General features: G+C 38.0%; 1 protein-coding gene across 1 annotated transcript in view; it reads right to left on the bottom strand.

Annotated features, from left to right (window-relative positions):
* Nucleotides 1-21,694, bottom strand: part of DNAH7 (dynein axonemal heavy chain 7) — a 173,140-nt gene that overhangs the window by 106,978 nt on the left and 44,468 nt on the right. Inside the window, exons 14-20 of the mRNA XM_070732131.1 lie at nt 20,245-20,323; nt 18,715-18,939; nt 17,967-18,113; nt 14,585-15,270; nt 10,358-10,544; nt 6,118-6,311; nt 4,332-4,530 (exon numbers count right to left, since the gene is read on the bottom strand). Coding sequence (XP_070588232.1) covers nt 4,332-4,530; nt 6,118-6,311; nt 10,358-10,544; nt 14,585-15,270; nt 17,967-18,113; nt 18,715-18,939; nt 20,245-20,323 — 1,717 coding nt within the window. The remainder of the gene's footprint in view (nt 1-4,331; nt 4,531-6,117; nt 6,312-10,357; nt 10,545-14,584; nt 15,271-17,966; nt 18,114-18,714; nt 18,940-20,244; nt 20,324-21,694) is intronic.

The raw sequence follows: 21,694 nt of genomic DNA, 5'->3' as shown, positions 1-21,694 counted from the left end.
GGCGGCACTTCGTGGTATTCGAGCGAATGCCAAACGCCGAACCTGGACTTTTTAAAAAGTTCGGGTTCAGCATGCCGAACACTGCAAAGTTCAACACGAACCCGAACTTTGCAAGTTCAGTTCGCCCAACACTAGAGATGACCAAGCAGCTTCCTATAAATGACCAAAAACCCTGGAGTATTAGACTACAAGCTGAAGTTGAAGTCACACTGAATAAGCTACAACTTTTACATTTTTATGTTTTAAGCCACAGTGTTAGGGCAGAACAATACTCTGATTAAAAGCAGAGCCCAAAGTTTTAATTACTTTCACATACCGATAGTAAACATTAAGAATACTGCAAAGATGAAGCTTGTGTCACACTCTTCCTAAAGAATAAGGAGCTTTTGGAGAGAATGAGAGAAGAATAGTTTCTTGTTTCCTGTAAAATAATAAGTTTGCTTTGGGTATTAAAAATTATGAAGTCTTTGTTTTGTATCTATCTATGCACCCAAAAGCTTCAATGATTGAAATCAACTTTTTTTTGTAATTCATTAGGAATTCATGTGTCTAATGACAAGTCAATATCTGATTTTGCCTTGGGAAAAGGGTGAGTGAGTATGTGCAAATATGGGTATACGCAGATGCCTTGTAATGTAATACTGTCATCATTACCATGAAAAAATTGCAGAGCGCTGAGACCAGCACAAAGGATAATTATCACAACTGAAAATGTTGAGGCATGAAAACCACCAATGTATTGCAGCAGCTGGTACATGCAAATAGGTTTCTAGCAGATCTGATGAGTGTTGAATCTCTTTGATTTGATTGTAACGTTTCTATCATCATCCTTGATATATCACAAATGTTTGAAGTATTTCAATCTAAATAAACCTGCTATTCCTGTCCTTTAAAAAAAACCACAAAGTATATTGAGCTAGATCCTTGAAGATGCATCTGGGAATTATTTTATTGCTTAAATATGAATTAAAGTATTTATGGCTTGTTTAATAAATTCCTGACTTATAACTAACCACAATAATGGAGAAGGGAAATATCACTATTGAGACAGGCTGGTAAATACTATGTTTTAGTGTAGTTTCCTCTACTAATTATACCAATTATCAATTGATCTGATTATGAGGCTAAACTAGATTGGAAGAAAAGAAGTCTTCTAACCATTGAAGACCCTACAAAGATCAAGTTGTTGGTAGATTGAGCAAAATAGATTTAAATTATACCAAAGTGATCTAATGACTTAGAATTCATCCTTTTTTCTTAGACCATGAAACCTTGGAAAGTCTACAAGCTCTTTGTGATAGAAGGTCGATGTTGAGATGATTTTTTTTCTTTGCTTGAACTCTGTTAACATATTTAAAAATGGGATTACATGAAGATCAGGTGATTCTCTATCTCTGAACCTTAAGAGGACAGATCATGAGGCCAGAAGATTGAAGACAACTGAGCTGCATGAAAAATATAGGATTTTTATAAGCTCAACATTTTTTTAAGGTTTAGCAAGAAGAGAAGAGAATTAGAAGTGTCAAAGAGGGAATCTTTTTTTCCCTTGCTCTAGAGGGAACTGGAAATTAAATCTGCTTTGAATTTAAAACAAACAAAAAAGAATTTCTTTAATTGGAATGTTGGAGGTCCATTAATTATTTCCGCAGGAGGGGGAGAGCTGGAAAAAAAATAGATTTTTGAAAACCATCCAAAATCATGAACACATGCTCCCTGAGAAGCCACAGAATAATAGTAGCAATTATTATCATTAGCAATATCAATAAACCCTACATTTGCCCTCTGGTTGTCAGAAGACAAACAGCAGCCATTATCATATTCAATTCTATCGGGGCATTACAATGGTGGCAGATGGGAAATCCGGCTGCTGCTGCATTTGCAGAGCTGTGGATTTTGTTCTCTTTATTACTCTGGCGCTCCTCTGCAGACCCTCTCAGACACTTGATGAACTGGTCTATCTGAATCTTCTGTTCCTATTGAGGCATGAACTCTGCAGGTACTAATAATGCCCACAGGGATAATTGTATTTTCTTTAAAGGAGCCTTCCCCGCAGCTTTCCTCGGCTTCCTGGGTATGATCCACAGGAGTTGCTGAGACAATGCTTTGATTTTTGCCCCCAAAGAACAGTTTTTCAGTGGAGGCAGAAAGAGAGCCTTGAGCCTTAATGAATCACATCACATTGATAGGAGCTGTTTTTCTAGTTGCTTTCCTCAGAATTCCTGCAAGGAGGAAATATATACAGAGACGTGAAATAATTAAATACTGAAACAGAGTCAAGAAGGGAGAAATAAGCAGAGGCAGCTGAAGAATGAATAAAGCAGAAAGATCAAGCATTACAAGAATCACTATTGAAGGCATTGAGGAATCTGGTGAGGAAACATCTCTGAAACAATAAGCCAATAGGGCACGAATTGTCCAGTTTGTGTTGAAAAGAAAAATGTGACATTAGATTATTTTTGTTACTAAATCATTTTTATTCTGCGTTCCTTGGTTAAGCTTGGGTGAAAATGTACATGAATTAAAGTACTCAAAACAGTGATGTATTAAGCCTACAAAATTGTTCAAGTTAATCTTATTTATTCCATTAACAAGTGGACAAATATCTAGCAATTAAAGTGCCCAACAATTTATATTTTTTGGTTACAAAAAGTGCCTGTAGTCTTGAAAACTAAAAAAAAGGCTTCCAAAGAAAACATTTTTAACATCTCAAGAATAAGAGAACCCATAAATATATAGAGAGACAGACAATTAAGGGCCATTTGAATTGAAAGTAAAGTTTTAGTTCACATTTTTGAGATAAAATATCCATCTACATGCTAAGACTACAGGTAATCCTGGGTTTATGACAGTTCGTCTAGTGACCAATGTACTGAAAAACTGCACTGAAAAAAAGTGATTTATGACCGTTTTTCACACTTATGACCATTGCAGCATCCCCACATTCACATTATCAAAATTTGGATGTTGGGCAATTGATTCATATTTGTGACAGTTGAAGTGGCCTAGGGACATGTAAACAATTTTTCCGACCTTCTGACAAGCAAAGTCAATAGGGAAGCCAGGCTCACTTAACAACCGTGTTACTAATTTGACAACTGCAATGATTCACTTAACAACTGTGGCAAAAAATGTTCGTAATATGGGGCATAATTCACTTTAAAACTGTCTCAGTTAGCAAAATAAATTCAATTGTGGTCATAAGTTGAGGACAACCTCTACTTATATTGATCTATTGCAGTGTTTCCCAACCTTGGCAGCTTGAAGATAGTTGAAGTCCAGATATCTTCAAGTTGCCAAGGTTGGGAAACACTGATCTATTGCATATGCCTAGAGATTGATAGAATGCAATATTTTGTCCTACAGATTTTCCAATGGGTTGAAATAGTCAACTATTGTTAAATTTCTATACCTCTTATATATAACAGGAACGTGTACACATTTACAAGAAATCTTAGAACTACAATGGAAAATATTTGGCAGAATAGAAACATGACCAGTAGTCGAGCTTAAATTACCCTAGCATGCAAACTACTGCAAATCATTTTATCTGACCCATATTTTTAATACTCAATCAAATTATGCCTTATACAAAACCAAACCAGGCCAAATATTTGCTGCACGTAAGTGATTACTGTACAGTTTTAGAGATCTAAACAGATACTGCAGTGGAAGAATAGTAGCAGACTGAGGAAAGAGCTCCTAACTCTTTCTTCTCGGCTATGATCCTGACTGAATCTCACCTCCATTTAAACCATTTCAATTTTAGGAGGTTGAATTTCCATTATTTGCCTATAAAATGCTAAGCATGGGAAAGCGTTCTTTATCATAGCAATAGCAAGAAGGAAAGACTCCAAGTGCACCAGATCCCTGATCCATGCAGCCATTTCTAGTGGAATAGCAATTTAGAAAGGGAAGTGATTTTTTAAAATATTTCTGATCATTGTTTTTATATAATTTATATCACCCCCCCATTTGGTTCTAAAAGAAAAGGGTTTTGAGAAATAGTCTGGTTACTTCCTATAATAATCTAGAGCAGGGGTGTCAAACTGGTGGCCCGTGGACCAGATGCATCATGCCCAGGCCACACATACCCCAGCTACTTGAATGGAGAAAATGTCACAAAGTGTCATGTGATGGCACCATGAATGACGAGTTCGATACCCGTAGTCTAGACCATGGGTAGGCAAAGTTGGCTCTTCTATGACATATGAACTTCAATTCCCAGAATTCCTGAGCTAGCATTCTGGGAGTTGAAGTCCACAAGTCATAGAAGAGCCAACTTTGCCTACCATGGTCTAGAGAATGACCTCAAACAGACTATAATTTATTACCTTGTGGATGGAATTTACCATAGCTGTTTCCAATTCAACTAACCACTTTTCCACTTGGCCTCTTGCTTTAGCTGTTGATATTGTGTTGATAAGTGCCACAACTTCCCCTTCACTGCTTTTTATGTGGGTAATATCCAGGACTTCGGTAAACTCAACACTAGCAATTCCTTCAAAACACTTTTTCAAGTGAGGCTTTACTCTGAAGAAATCAAAGAAAGGATTAAGAAATAAACTTGGAGTCATGCAAGTTCTAACTTCTTTCAACAAAACACACTTTATGCCCAGAATGTTTAGATTAATAATGCTATCTCTGTGAGTCAGAGAAGTAAATTCTAACCACAGGCAAGATGTTTTTATTTAGATATTTCATTATCAAAAAAACTGACAAAAAACACCCAGAGTGTATTAAAAACTGTATTTTTGTTTAAAATCCTCTCCCAAGCAGGTTAACACGGCAAAAAGATCTGTTAAGAAACCATCTTACAAGATTTCTAACAAGGATGTTGAATGCACCAGCAATGGTATGCCACTTCAAATGAACTGCAGCAATGTATCTTGATGACTAAGCCATAAAATAAGAGTAGACAAACTTTTTGCTGACAAACTTTTAAAAATATTTTAAAGCGCACGGCTAGAAAACAATGGAATATTTAGGGATGAAAAAATTGTTCTTGCATTTTAGAGAGCTTTAAGGCAGAACCAAATGTATTATTGGTGCTTTCTCAGAACTGTTGGTTTCTTGTAGAAGTTTTATTACCAGATTATCAATGCTAATAAGTAATGAGATTCACCCTCAATTTATATAATAATAATTTCTCCTGTCTGGGCTGGTGGAAGGGATCTTGGTGGTCCTACTCTCACCCAAATGAGCAGAAATTAAGATTAACTAACATTAGACTAATAATTAAAATGTAAACAGTACTCTATCAAGGAACCACATATTTAGCCAACCTAACATTAAACAACAGCCTAATCAAGGAACCACCATGACCTCTCCCATCAATATTGACAAGACAAACCATTAGTATATAAAAGGAGAACAAACCACCTTCTAGCACTGATGATGTTGCCTATTTAATTGCCTAATTAAATATCTTCAAGAAAACAACCAACCTCAGAGAGCATCAAGGACCTCACAGTTCAACTCTAAGCTATAAATATTCTCTTCAAATGTATTATGCCTAACAGAGAAGGACAATGAATTGTTAAACCTAGTAGACAGCTGGGTTTGTTTAATGGAAAAAGCTAAAGTAAAATATTGTAATAGAAGAACCCCTAGAAGATTGAAATACTCATGATGGGAGGTAATTCAAGCTTGGACCAGAATTGTTGACAATGAGATTAAATTCACATGGTTGCAGCATTACCCCCCTACCCCCACCCCCACCCCCAAAAAAGCAGCGGCAACATGATCTCTTGCCTACAGATTCATTAAGATGAATATATTGATGGAAGCAAAGGTTTGTACCTGAATGATAACCACATCTGTAAACATCAGTTTTGGAGAAGGGTATCTGATTAAGCCATTATATCTTAATTTACCTAACACACATATACTTTATTTATATAATTTGTCAAATTTGCATAGATTACATAAAATGCATTAACTAATGCTATTGCTAACATGTTGTAAGCCGCCCTGAGTCTAAGGAGAAGGGCGGCATAAAAAACGAATAAATAAATAAATAAATTTATCTAACTACTGGATATTAACTTTTAATCATTATGTAAACTATGTACAAAAGGAGTTACAACTGTCCTAAATGTGCATCAAAGAGTACAATACCTTGTAGGATCTTTAGTCTCTGAGAGAATCTCAAGGAGTTCATCGTTGGATAAGAAGAAGAATCTAGGGAAGAACAGACGTTTCTTTTCTAGATACTCATTTAGTCCCTTCAGAATTAATTCTAATAGCTCATTGCATTTCTTCAGTCGTTCCAGCATCTTTTCTATCATCACTACTGTAAGAACATGTTTGTCCTGAGAAAGATACACATCATATCATATGCCATTAATATCATACCATATATCTTATCATCATTACCTCAATTGAAAAACCGAGTGATGCTTAAGAACTTCCTCTAAAACGTTAAAACTGAAATGAGTTGGCTGAATTTTCTCCCATTTTCCAGGATGCTTTCATAACCGCCTGTGAAAGTTTTCTAAGATACTTTCTTGTGCTGTGTTTATCTCCTTCGTGAAGCTAGGTAGGCTCTGAAACTGCTTTGGCCAATTCTATTTTTCAATTTCAATGTTTTTTGTAAATATATTACATTTCCCTTCCTCTGATTAAACCACAAGCAGATAAGATAAAGGTGCTCAACAATGAATACTGAAGAATCAAAACCAAACGATGTACGGGACCGTCTTCTGCCACATACCTCCCAGAGGCCAATTAGAGCACACAGAGTTGACCTCCTCCAGGTCCCGTCAACTAAGCCAGTGTTTCCCAACCTTGGCAACTTGAAGATATTTGGGCTTCAACTCCCAGAATTCCCCAGCCAGGGAATGCTGGCTGGGGAATTCTGGGAATTGAAGTCCGAATATCTTCAAGTTGCCAAGGTTGGGAAACACTGAACTAAGCAATGCAGGTTCTCTGTTGCTGTCCTGGCTCTATGGAATCAACTCCCCCCTGACATCCACACCGTCCCCACCCTGCTAGCTTTTCGTAAGGCCACAATGTTTTAGATTGGTGTGTATGCATGTTGTCATGTCCATTTTATACTAGCTTTATTAGGATTTTAGAGATTAGATAATATTTTTGACTCCTTCTATTGTTTTGTAATTCTTTTATTGTTGTAAGTCGCCCTGAGTCCTTCGGGATTGGGCAGCATAGAAGTCAAATTAAATAAATAAATAAATAATAAATAAAATGTGAAGATTCAATGCACAGTGTCTGGAGATTCTGTATTCAGAATCATTTGACAGCCAAATATTGGATGGAAACTTATAGCCTAACGCTTTCTCCATATTTATTCCCAAACAACTGCAGCTTCTTTTTGGCTTCTCATTCTCTTAATGAAAACTGCTAACTTGACATGTATTCATCCATCTGTAGGTTGCTGCGATGGAGTCATTGTTCTTCATCTACTTCCTTGTAATTTTCCCTCAACCTTCCCCATCTCTCATAGATACGGTCTCTGTGAGAAAATTCCCCCATAATTTCCTAGCACTGAATTTTCTTCGCATTTTCAATTTTGTACAGTCAGTATCCTTCTTTACCAGATTGCTTTATAGAATATAAAGGTTGATCTTGTTCCATCATTCTGTTGCAGTTTGTTTGAGTTTCTTTCCAGGTGAAATCATTTTTTTAAATGTTTATTTCTACTTAAAACATTATTTTAAAAGTCTTTATAAAATGCCTTCCCATTTTGATGAACGTCTTTTTCCCACTGTGGAATTTTTGCGTACCTTGTCTAATGTGTATCTCCTATGCATTTTGCTTAATGTACTGCACGTGTTTATGAAAGCATTTCTGATTTTTTACACATACAAATTTGCATTATAAAGTGGGAACAAGGAAATTTTTGGTCTTTATGAATGCTTGGTTTTACACTTGCATTTGGGAAACACAAATCAGTATATATGATAAAATATGAACTGAGCAAATCTCTTCCAAGACTATAACCTCTAGTGAGGAAAAAGAAAATTTTTTTTTAAGAAAGTCACGTTAGCACCCTCAGGTGGCAACATCACGCATCTAGATGTTTAGCTCAAATAATTGTTTTAAGCTGTCAAAATTTCATATGGAAAGTTGGCATTTGGATATATCATTTCTTCCTATTTAGCCACTTGGACTATTATATCAATGTTTACCATCTATGGCCTTGATGAAATTTGAAGATTAAATGAGACTGACATAAATTATAAAGAAGACCTAGACAGACTATCACAGTGGGCCCATACCAACAAAATGAGGTTCAACACCGACAAATGCAGAGTCCTCCACCTCGGCAAAAAGAACCCTAGACATACATACAGCCTGGGAGATACCCCACTCAGCAGTAGTGACTGCGAAAGAGATCTTGGAGTCTTGGTGGACAATCAACTAAACATGAGTCAGCAATGTGCAGCAGCAGCCAAAAAAGCCAACTCAATCCTAAGCTGCATCAACAGAGGAATACGCTCCAAGACCAGGGAAGTACTAATACCACTCTACTATGCCCTGGTCAGACCCCACCTGGAGTACTGCATCCAATTTTGGTCACCTCACTACAAAAAAGACATCGAAACTCTGGAGAAGGTGCAAAAAAGAGCAACCAAAATGATTAGGGGACTCGAAACCAAGACTTACGAAGAGAGATTGAGAGAACTGGGCATGGACAGCCTAGAAAAAAGAAGGTCTAGAGGGGACATGATAGCAGTTTACAGATACTTGAGGGGTTGCCACAGTGAGGAGGGGGTCTCTTTATTCCCCAGGGCACCAGAGGGCCGGACGAGGAACAATGGTTAGAAGCTGACCAAGGAGAGATTCAACCTGGAAATAAGGAAGAACTTCCTGACGGTCAGAGCGATCAACCAATGGAACTGCCTGCCAGGGGAGGTGATGAACTCCCCAACTCTGGCACCTTCAAGAGGAGATTGGACTTCCATTTGGCTGGGGTGCTGTAGGGTTTCCTGCTCAGGCAGGGGGTTGGACTCGATGACCTAACGGTCCCTTTCAACTCTATTAATAAAATAATAATAAAAAAATTATGGTTTTTTGCAGAATAGTTAAACTGAGCCGAAGATAGAAAAATAATTGTTCTAGTGTGCCATGATTAACTGTTCCATAAAGAAGCTATAATTTACCCTAGGCTCTTATCCTTAGGGCTGTTTTTCTTAATACAATGTCTTCGATTTTTCTTCCCATGCAGAAAAAGATCACCCCTCTAGACCATTTGTTTATCAAAAATAGCAATGAAATCAAAGAACAATTTCATCCTCATTGATTTGAGCCAGACAGAAAAAAAATTATTCAAATCTAGGGTAAAATACAGGGCAATCCAAAAATGTGTTTACAATTTCTACCTGTCACTGTAAACCACAACTGCAAGTCAAAAAAAATCAACACATGGCCCCGAGATTTAATTTATGCTGAGAAGGGATATACAGTACATATAAAATCAAATAATAATTTCTAAAGGTATACTGCCATCTTCTGGGGAGAAATGCAAAAGTGGTTTTTGTTCACCTGAAAATATCTTAAAGTGCTAACAGGTACAAACAACTACATAAATATTCAACAAAAGCACTAAACCTCTATACTTTGCAGCCAACCATGAGCAGCCATTTCAAAATAAGCCATTTGGGATTACTTCAAAGAAAGCAGTAAGTATGATGACTTACATATCTATCTAATTCAATTCAATGACTTAGTCCAAGACAGTCAAACAGTATGTACTGTTTAACAAAGAACCAATTCTCTATTCAAAGATGTCAGGATAACAATTCTTTGTTTATACTTTATTTGAAGATTTAAAAAACAGTCTTTTTGTCTGTTTCTTATTCTCAGACTGCAGCAAATCATGCCACCATGTTCAACAGTTGTGTTTGGAAGGGAAAGCAATGGCCACAAAACACGGATAGTCTTTCATCAGATAATGATTAAGGATAATGAAGTCAATTAAAGGAAAGCAGGGGTAACAGTACAGTGAATTCTAAGTGGATAGACAGATCAGTCTGCCTAATAAAGAAAGATACTACATTGCACAAAGGCTGCTTATTTACTTAGTTATTTTATTTATTTATTTCCCTTCAAAGCCTGTTACTCTTTGTTCAGTGTTCGGCTGTGTTATCTCTAGGATGAGATTTATTTAAATTGTAGTAAAAATGTCCGAACAAATATATGCACTTTTTATGCAAAGTTATATCTCCTTTCATTTTGCCACTCTCTTTAGGGGGAAGAAGGGACATTTTCTCCCCTTTTTTCATATCTGCTCCCCTAGTTTAATTTCATGATTAACAGAATATATACAATAAAGATATGAACAAAACCATATCAATCTTAAGTTATAATTAGTTGTTCCAAAGACAATTGTTACTACCTGAATGGCATGCTTCATGATATCCTTCCATGTCTTGTCCACAGTGGTGAATCGTCTACCTTCTTCAGGCATCTGAGCCATAATGTCTGGAGAAGAAAAAATTGGCTCCAGATATAGCCAGGTAGCCTGAACTTTCAGCCACTCATCCAAGATTTCCTGAACCAACAAAAGTTTTGACTCCCAGTCTCTATAGAACAGAACAAAATTAACTGAGCATTAGATTGTACATTTCTAGAGGTTTGGATGGAACATAAGCCTAGGTACTCCTAGGCAGATATAGCTTATGTGGTTCCCAGAAAAGAAAAGTACAATGATACCTTGTCTTACGAACTTAATTGGTTCCAGGATGAGGTTTGTAAGGTGAAAATTTGTAAGACGAAACAATGTTTCCCATAGGAATCAATGGAAAAGCGATTAATGCGTGCAAGCCCAAACTTCACCCCCTTTGCCAGCCGAAGCGCCCATTTTTGCACTGCTGGGATTCCCCTGTGGCTCCCCTCCATGGGAAACCCCACCTCCAGACTTCCACGTTTTTGCGATGCTGCAGGGGAATCCCAACAGGGGAATCCCAGCATCACAAAAACAAGTGCTTCGCTGGCAACGGAAGTCCGGAGGTGGGGTTTCCCAATGAGGGGAGCCTTCACCTGGCAGTGGAAGTCTGGAGGCGGGGCATCCCAGTGGCGGCGGTGAGTTCGTAAGGTGAAAATAGTTCAGAAGAAGAGGCCAAAAAATCTTAAACCCTGGGTTCGTATCTCGAAAAGTTCGTATGACGAGGGGTTTGTAAGACGAGGTATCACTGTAATCCTATTATCTCTTGATGTAAAGGGAATGGCCTTGAAGGAGAAGTGTCAAGTGTGCCTTTGTTCAAAACCCAAGAAAGAAAAAACCCTAACTCCATGTTTATAAAGAAAGGTACTTTGTCTGAGTGTGAACTGACAGCATCAAGATCTGAAGCTAAAGGCACAAAAAATACATATTGAAAGCATTCCCAAATCCCTCCCCTCAAGGACCCTGGCTGAATATCCAATCCCCAGCCCCCATGATGTCAGGTGAGGTGCATCTTCAGGTTGAGACATCCATCTGGTATGCCAGGACTATTGAACTATAAACTATAGGTTTATAGACTTATAAACTATAAATATGTCCAATCAGCTATGCAGCAGACAATGAGAGTTTTGCTCCCTTTTCCTCCCAATGAGACATCTCAACCAGCTTGCTTCCCTGCCCAAATATCTATGCTTCCCCCTTCCTCCTGTTTCTATGGCAGCTGATAGCAAGCAAGCAGCATGGAGGCTGACATTAGGGGGAAGATCTGTAGCCAAAGCAAATCTGATAAAAGAAACTTGGGTCTGAGGCAGTGCTGTAACCTGAGAAATCAATGATAAAGGAGGGAGGGAGGAGGCACAGTCATTTTTGCAAGATTGTGTTACTATAGCTTTATAATAAAAGTTGTGCAGGCTGATCTCTCTTGAAGGGGTTCTCTCAGAAAAGAAGTTATTATTATTATTATTATTATTATTATTATTATTATTATTATCATCATCATCATCATCATCATCATCATTATTATTTGTATGCCGCCCCGAATCTTCGGAGAGGGGCAGCATACAAATCTAATAAATAAATAAATAAATTATTATTATTAATTAGATTTGTATACCGCTCCTCTCCATAGATTCTCCTTTCATACAGCCAATTCTATGCATATAAGTAGGAATTTATAATTTCTACCTCCCCACTCTGTTACACAGTACAGAGGAATTTCAACCGAACAAATTGAATAATAACATGACAGGTGGGTTCTAACTTACCTGGCTGCCATTTGGCTTCCTCCCGTGCCACGTGGCCATGCCTCATGGGCATGCACGTTCTTTGTACACATGCGCATGCACAGTGCCAATTTTTTCTTTAAAAAATCCCACCCAAAAGCCAAAAACAAGTGCCGGAAACTCGGCTTTTGTGCATGCTCAGAAAAAGAAAAAGAAAAACAGGAAAAAAAATCCCCAAAATAAAAATTCAAATTTTTTAAAAAATCAATTTTTTTTTAAAAAAAAAACTAGCATCCACGGACTTGCACCAACTAAACCAGTTCCATGATGTCATGGTGACATCACCAGCCCGTTACTACTGGTTTGGATGAACCGGTCTGAACCAGGAGGAACCCATCTCTGAATAACATAGTAAGATGCCTGCCCCACTTCTCCATCAGGCATCAAGATTAGCAAAGGTCCTTTTAAAAAGGAGAGTTTTAGATTTTCAGAAAGTCATAAATAAGGAGATCCAGAATATTTCCAAAAATTCATATATTTGTGTTAATATCAAAAAGACTGACATTTGGCCCATACCCCCAGGTGAGAGCAGCACCCTAAGCAGACTTAGTGTTCAATATGCTACTGGAAGGCAGGGGTAAAATTCAATTTTTTTCCCTACCGGTTCTGTGGGCGTGGTTTGATGGGCATGGCAGGGGAAGGATACTGCAAAATCTCCATTCCTACACCACTCTAGAGCTAGCCAGAGATGGTATTTGCCGGTTCTCCAAACTACGCAAAATTTCCACTACCAATTCTCCAGAACCTGATGAATTTCAGCCCTCCTGGAAGGGCAGAATCATTTTGGCAAACTGAGTAACATGGTATATGCGGTAAAATTCAGAGAACCATGTGTAGATTTGTACGTTGGGGAAACAAAACCACCACTTCATAAATGCATGGCACAACGTAAGAGAACAAGCCCATCAGGACTAGATTCAGCAGTCTATCTGCATGTAAAAAATAAAGACCATTCTTTTGAAGACAGTAAAGTCCACACTTTGGACAGAGACTCATAATCAAGAGGCTTATTATTCAATAATCTGTGGACTCAGTATGCTTTCACTCATATTATTACTGGGAAAGTCCAAACTTGGGCATGTATCAGATTCACCTTCTGAATCAAGAAATCCCAGCTTCTATTTTCAAAATACTTGATAGACATAAATAAAAGATACAACCAATTAAGCCAAACCTTTACCACAATACACCCTGAATATTGCCAAAGGGCAATTGAATTATTTAAAAGAGGCACTGTGTATGAGCTGGTCAGTGTACTTTCAGATCCCTAAAAGAGTTCTAAGAGCTAGCAAAAACTATAATAATTGCATTCCTGGATAGATAAATAGCACAGCAAAAAGAGGAGGAACACAATAGTTCCCCGTCTTAGGCCAAGTCAAGTCACAGGCAAAAAGTAGAACATGACAAGATTTTTTTAAAAAAAAAAAAACACAACCTCTCCCATCCTCTTGTTTATAACTTTTTGGAAAATCATATTTTGAATCTTGCTATGTTTTTCACCCCAAATATAACTAAAACCTTATGAAATCAAAATATCTCTCTTGGCAAAGTAAAATATATTTGCAAACTGTATTATTTTCCCTACTCCATGTATGCAACCTACAATTTTGCTCTTCAGAGCCCCTTGAAGAAACAAATGGAATGAAATGAATTTTAGGAAGAAAGTGTCAGTCCTTCAAGACAGACTATTCTAAAAAATCAAAATAGTGTAGACTAATGCTATTTTTATGGTAAAGTTATAGTAACAGAATCTTGCAAGTTTGAATGAACCTCACCCCCTTCCCTCCTTTATGTTTATATAAAACTAGTAGCTGGATACCCGTGCTTCGCTAGGAAAACGAATTCCTTACCACTGAGTAGAATGTCTAACTCCTTAACATCAGAGTGTTAATAATAATATAAGAAATAACTAATGATTTGATGGTCATTTTGAAAAAATCCTTTCTTAGAGAACACTTGGAAGCCAAGAAGAACATACAGGCCAATTTTCAAGTTTGTTGGCTTTATGGTTCTGGAGATTTGTGATGATGCATGAGTGGTATTTGGCTTTTATATATACAGATAGGGGGGAGCAGTTCTGTCCCACACTCAGTGTTCTTTTATTTGACTGTTGCATTGACAAATCATCTCCCTCCTGCCCCTCAAGGCCCTTCCCTTTACCCTCTGCAGAAATAGGAGTGACCAAATATTTTTACTCTTGCTTACAAGATTCCCACTCAACACATTACAACCTTTCTGCTTCCTCTGTAGAATGTTAGATCAATAACTGACATTTTCCAATACATCGGCCTTTCATAGCTTGATAGATTGATTCCCAGGGCAAAGCAATTTCACAAATAAACCAAATTCACTTGTGTATACCGTAATATCAAATATCTTAGGTAGCATTTTACAATACCTCATTTTTTTCTCATAAGGTTTAATAAAAGGAGATCCTCTCATGGTCTGAGTTTTGACTATGTGGTCATCCAGCAACATTTGAATGTCATCTACAGCTGATAAAATATAAGTCCCTGTTTCTCTGTAAGGAAGGAGAATAAATTCCATTCCATCCCATTCTGAAATCATTTTCACCATGGCCTTCTCAAGGGAATGTTCTTTGCTGGCTGTTTCACTAATGGTTTCAAATTTTTCTAAATACTGCTCAAGATGCATATCAATATAAGAAGAGACAGTTGAATCTTCAGAAGGTTTCAGGGGGTACCCGGCTATATTTGACATAGCCTCCCAATGACGATCTTGCAAACCAGGGTTGCAGATCACTTGAATCAATGGAACATGTTCCTTAAATTCTTCCACCTTTGCCTTGATCCTTGTTGTCAGAAATAAAGCATTTGGAGAATCGTGGAAGGTTCTTTCTAACTTATACAGTGCACGCCATGTGTTTCCCGTGTCTTGATCAACTTGATCTGGATTCACTTTAGTGAATATTCCATCCATCCAGTTCCTGTATTTGGTATTAAACTCTACTGTCATTTCATAAAGCTGAAGATACGGCTTCAAAATATCTTGAATTTTTTTGCGCTGAGGGTACTGAGATGTCAGCCATCCGTAGGCCTCCTCTTCTGCATTAAACTGATCAATCTACAGAAATCACAAGGATTTTTATTGAGAAATAAACACATCACAAATTTCAACCAGAGAAAAGATACCTTATGATCCAATTTTACTGATTGTCCTTGTAGTCCTTAAAGGTAGAAGTACTAGAGTGAGATCAGTGTATGTTAGAGATATATCCAAAGGCTTAGCTGCCAACTTTTTCATGATAAGACTGAAGAAGGTTACAGGAAGAAATAGAATCTGAGAATATATACTGAAGGTCTTACTAGTAAGTGTATTTAACAGATTAACCATGTTGGAAGGAACCTTGCAAGCCATTTAGTCCAACCCACTCCTAAGCAAGAGACCCTACACCGTTTCTGACAAAGGGCAGTCCAGTCTCTTCTTGAAAGCTTCCAGGGATGAAGCTCCCACAACTTCTGAAGACAACTTCTGTTCCATTGGTTGACTGTTTTCACTGTCAGAAAATTTCTCCTTACATCTAGGTTGAATCCCTCCTCATCAGTTTCCATCCACTATTCCTTGTCTGGCCTTCAGGTGCTTTGTAAAATAGCTCGATCCCCTTCTCTCTGTGGCAGCCCCTCAAATATATTCTGCTATCACGTCTCCCCTGGTTCCCCTCTTCATTAGACTTGCCATGCCAAGTTCTTGCAACCGTTATGTTTTAGCCTCCAGTTCTCTAGACCAGGGGTCCCCAACCGCCAGTCCATGGACCAGTACCGGTCCACGGGGCATGTTACACCGGTTTGCGGAGTCAGCAGCTGCTGTGGAGCCAGCGAGTGCCAAGCTGTTTCCTGACTCTTTCCCCTCCCGTTCACTCGGGACCACCGTTTGACTTGGGCCAAGAAAACTTTTGCTTGCTTGCTTGCTTGCTTCCTTTCCTGTCTTTCTTCCCTCGTTGAAAGTGGTCTATTTCCTCCTCGCGAAGCCCTCGCTCTGCCTGCAGCTCAGATGAAAAGGCTTTGGCATTGTGCAGCTCTTTTTTTGCTAGGCTCCCCCACCCTATTCCCAGGGGCCTAGGTGGGAGTGAAGCCAGGGGTGTGCATATGACCATGAAGCCCCCACCACCAGCTACAGTAATTTTCTTTTGAAAGGATTCCTTGCTGCAAGAAAATTACTGGACCTGGCAGTGGTGGGTGCTCCAAGCAGGCAGCGATCACAAAGGAAGGCAACTGTGTCCATGGAGGCACCCCCCCCCCCCCCTCTGCGATTCCTTGCTGCAATCCCAGCCGGAGCGGGCGCTAGGGGGGGTTTCCTCTGAAACTGCCGGAAGGAAGGAAGCAAGCAAGCAAAAGTTTTCTCCCTCCGGTGGACCGCCTCGGCCCAAGGCAAAGGGCGGTCCCGAGTGAATGGGAGGGGAAAGAGAAAGGAAACCACCCCCTTCTACCCTTCCTCCCTCTGTCACCTCGGCTCCCCTGCAAAATTAAAAAGGGGGGGAGGAAAGAGAGGCAATGGAACGATAAGCTACACCCCCATGCTTAATCCCTCCCCCAACCATACCCCTTTCTGCCCCCACCAGGCCATAGAAAAATTGTCTTGCTGAAACTGGTCCCTGGTGGAAAAAAGGTTGGAGACCACTGCCCTAGACAACTCTGTTGCTGTTCTCTGCACTTTTTCTAGTCTCAGCATCTTCTTTATAATGTGATAACCAAAACTGGATGCAGTATTCTAGGTGTGGTCTTACTAAGGCTTTGTAGTGTGGTATTAATACCTCACTTGATCTTGATTATATCCCTTTGTTAAGTGTATCATACAGCCAAAAGGCAAAAGATTAAAGGCATCAGGGAAAGCAATTCAATAGTAATGTTAACATGAATACATGTTAAATGATTGCTTCGCCACACTTTTCTGATTGCACTCTACTGTATGTCAAACTGTAACTTTCACAGATCATAGTGCTAGATAGTTGTAATCAAGAGCTTATAACTTAAGGTGTACAGGGCATTCTATGGATTACGATAAAGAGAATCCCTGACAAGAGAACCATCAACTCTAGAATTGTGCTGAACTTCCATAACAAGGGTAGAACTCTTTCCATTAAAGATAACTACAAATCTTTTGTGAAACTATTGCGGATAATTTTAAGGTGACTCCAATACACTGCAAAACCCTTTAAAAGATCTCTGTGGCAAGGCTAATAGCAATGCTAATAGAAACATTCATTTAACTTTAATAAGGTCAGGGAATAATTACATAAAACACTTTTAATTGGGGTAGACAGGTTTCATCTCAACACAGAGAGAAATAAAATCACAATCCAATTGTTAACCGGAAAGACACAGGCTTAGGATACAGAACAGCAGAGGTTGTCAGCCTAGACCAGGGGTAGGCAAAGTTGGCTCTTCTATGACTTGTGGACTTCAACTCCCAGAATTCCTGAGCCAATCATGCTAGCACAGAAATTCTGAGAGTTGAAGTACACATGTCAAAGAAGAGTCAAATTTGCCTACCCCTGGCCGAGACAGAATTAAGACAGCTGGACCAAGACACTCAATATAAACCTGTGTTTTTATGTCTGCATAGTTAATAATGATTTCAAATTTAATCAAAGCAAATATAAAATATATATTCAGTCAGATCACTGGTGAAATATTCTCAAAGACCTTCAAATATCCATCTTTTGAGATCCATTTATTGAATCTGTGTTGTTTGCTGTGATAACAATATGTTCCCTCACTAAATTAAGACAAAACAGTTATAAGGGAAACAGAAGATCTTACCTTATCAGCAGCAGCATCTAACTTGGTATTCAGGGCTTGGGCTTTTTTCAAATATCTATTGACCTCTTGAATGTCACCATAACCATAAAATTCTTCAACTTGCTTAGCATAACTCTCCAGTTCCTCCACAAATCTTTCACAGCGCATCTAAAAAATAATAATAATCCAAATTCATCTATATAAACACAGATAAACTGAGATAAAATGTTCAGCATTACAATGATGCATAATAATGCAACTAATTTACCATTTTTACTATTGTAATCATCCAAGTGTCTGAAAAGTAATAGTTTTAAATCTTCTCCATGGCTCCAGTTGATACATGATTTTTAAAGGATTAGGATTAAATTCTAATAGGTAATACTAAAAACTGTATATTGCTAAGCCTCAGGCTATAATTACAGGCAAATGCTTTGCCTAACATCCTTATTTGCATGACATATGAGAATACTAAATAAGCACTTCAGTGTAGATAAGGAATAACATCTGGATATACGTTTTCATCTACAGCAACATTACAGAGCTTGCCTAAATATGTAAATCTGTCTTGCTAGATCAAAGCAAATTCTTTTCATTTCAGATATTTTGATATGGCCTATGTCATACACCTATCTATTCAATGTAGCAAACTCTTCATTGTCACTTGTCCAGAGCAGTTAATAGCTTTCCACTATTTTTAAAGTGAGAGCTGATGTATGCAAATTTGATTAACTCAGCAAACTATTCAAAGTAAAAAAAGAACACTAACTTTAAGTCCTTCTTGAAACTGCTCAGTTTTTTCTTTAATGATCTTTCTATGTTCTTCAAAAATTTCGTCCATCCGTCCATACCACTGAAAGACACTATTGTTTAGGCGAATATCAACTGGTGAAAAGTTTGCACATTCTATCAGGAAGGCCAGGGAATTTTTGACATCAACTAATTTTTGTTCCATTTCCAGCATGTCAACTTGTTCCACTTTCTCTATGTATGCCTGTTTGGGAAGAAACATTTAACTGGTCATTTCTGAACACAGAACAGGGTTTGCATGCTAAAATTCATTAAAATCAGATCATATAAGTTCAATGTCCTATGTATCAGATTGTTATTTTATTTAGAGATAGCATTCATGAGCGTAGCTACCAGAGTACTCACTGAATGGACTATGTCACAAGCACATAGTTCTAATAGTTTTGATACAGTACCATTTAATATCCAATAAACTGACTCCTTCCTATTCCATTTATTCAATGTGAAGGGCAACACTTCATCAATCTTCATTAAGCTTAACATTTAAGTAGGCCTGGAACTGGATAACATTTGAACATTAGATTGGGAAGTCAAAAAAATAAATACCATACCAAACCCATTCCATCCTGATGCCAAAAAATTAGTTGGAGATTTCCACAAGTCACCAGAAAGTTAGCTTTATGGACTAGGACTTCACCTTATCTCTTTTAAGGCACATTATATAGATTTCATAAACAAGTAAAATAATTGTTTAATACATTTGTAAAACCATGTACAGCCCCCAAGCAGTTTGCTAGCTACAAAATTGCCTAGTATCTCACCTTAATCTTCAAAATAGCTATCATTACATACTTCAAAAAGCTCCATTACCAACTTATAAAATATTGGATTATCTCCATGGTGTTTCTTGTTCAATGAAATAGTTTTGTTTCATTGAATATTAATATGCAGATCAGGTTTCAGAAGCCAAATGTCTGTAACATTTGATGGCAAAAGGCTCTGCTTAACTTCTTTTTTTTAACATAGGATGACTATAATGAATGGGATAGTAATATCAAATAGATGGTACGATATCTCATTCTTAAGTAAGATCATTTTTCCCTAAGTGACTGGGTTGGGAGCTGTACTGCTTTGTGGCTTGATATATCTAATTTAGAGTTTCTGATGCCCTTTTTTGTCATTTTCCACATTGTATTTGGTAGAGTACCATGAAATCAGTTTTTTAGCTACAATGGCCATACAGATCTCCATGACTTCAATACATCTCTAGAGCTTTTGGCTGCTTCTCCTTGCTTGAAACATTTTCCATTGCACTTGAAATAACATGAAAAATCCTTGCTTGTCGACTGTGTAAAATTAGATTTTAACATAGAAGCAAAACATCCAGGCTTATTTCAGCTAAGATCAAGGAAGGCGACTTGCTCTTAATGAGTTGTTTTGTTTCCAGAAACGCTTCTGCATCTCTACGTAAGATTTTGCCTAGAATTTAGAGCATCTTTGCTTTCTGTTTTTCAAAAGAGTCTATTCCCATTTGCCAGGGAACACATACCTTAAATTCCATTAACTCGTGTGTATTTGATGGAGTGGAAAGGGCCCTTTCTGCTATTCTCTCAAATTCATCGCAGAGCCTCAAATGGGAAAAGCAAACATGTCATGCATTCACATCTCACATGCATATGCCACAAACATAAAGAGTACAAATCTAAATACCTACATGATTATTACACCTTGAGATTGAAGGTGTCAACCTGAAAATCAACTTTAGCTGAAGCCATGTTTACTTCTGCTTCGTTTCTTGGTTGCCATTCAAGGGGAAGGGAGGAGAAAATGGTGGTGGTGGTAGTGGGACTCAGGAATGTGGTGCCTCAGTTGGCTAGTCCGTAAACTACTTAAGACCCACCAATACTGCCAGGCATGGGGGATTTGAGACATCTTTCCCCCAGGCTTATTATAATTTATGTTTGGTATGTATGTGCTGTTTGGTTTTTAATTATGATAGGGTTTTTAGTTTTTTAATATTAGATTTGTGCCATTATAATATTGTTTTTATCATTGTTGTGAGCCACCCTGAGTCTTCGGAGAGGGGCGGCATACAAATCTAATAAATTATTATTATTATTATTATTATTATTATTATTATTATTATTATTAGTCATAACATCCACCAGTTGGCATGAGAACCAAGGTCATGTCAACAGATACCTGTTGAAGTTGAACAGGAACCTACATATGGACGGATTGGCCCATGTGACCTGGGAGGCATAAGGGATGGGTAGGTCTCATTGTTTTAACTATCCCTAAGTACAGGAATAATTTAGAGCTAATCTTTCTAAGTACCAAAATAATGTACTCAATAAAGGATCTCTTGAACCTGAACAAAGTGTCAGCGTCCTGACTTCCCAGAATTAATTTTCCGGATCAATGACAGAAGGCCTGTTACCATTGCTAAGCAGACTGCCAGTATAGTATTGGTCAATGTGGTGGGACTACAAGTGGGAAGAGTGAAGTTCAAGCTCTCCCTTTGCCACAGAAACTCATTGGGAGATTTGGGGCAGGGACTCTTGTTCAGACCAATCTGAACTACAGGGTTGTGCTTGTGGAGAAAAAAAATGAAAGGAAGGAGTGCAATATGCTACTGTACATCATCATGTATTTCTTAGCAATCAGATAAAGAGAAAGAACCAATCTACATTCCCCACTTCCTGGCATCTCTTATTGACATAAAAATGGAGTCCATAGTTTTAGGGAAGGCCGCAAAAAAAAGGATGAAGCTGCCTCAATGAAAAGAAAAATGAGGTCATTTAAAATAAGATGTTAGTCTATTGATAACCCGAGCAAAGGTAAACAGATCAGAAATTACACAAAGGCTAGAAGATAATTCATTCCCTCCATACCAGCACAAAAGGTTCTAGCAATCGTAACTGAGCTATTTGAATGAAATACATCCTGATATAATACGTAATAAGAAACAGACACCATCATTCTAATGGTAGAAATAG

Source organism: Erythrolamprus reginae, chromosome 1 (assembly GCF_031021105.1).
Source record: "Erythrolamprus reginae isolate rEryReg1 chromosome 1, rEryReg1.hap1, whole genome shotgun sequence".
NCBI classification, from domain to species: Eukaryota; Metazoa; Chordata; class Lepidosauria; order Squamata; family Dipsadidae; genus Erythrolamprus; species Erythrolamprus reginae.
The sequence above is the reverse complement of the archived record's forward strand: the minus strand, read 5'-3'. Positions and strand labels throughout refer to the sequence as shown.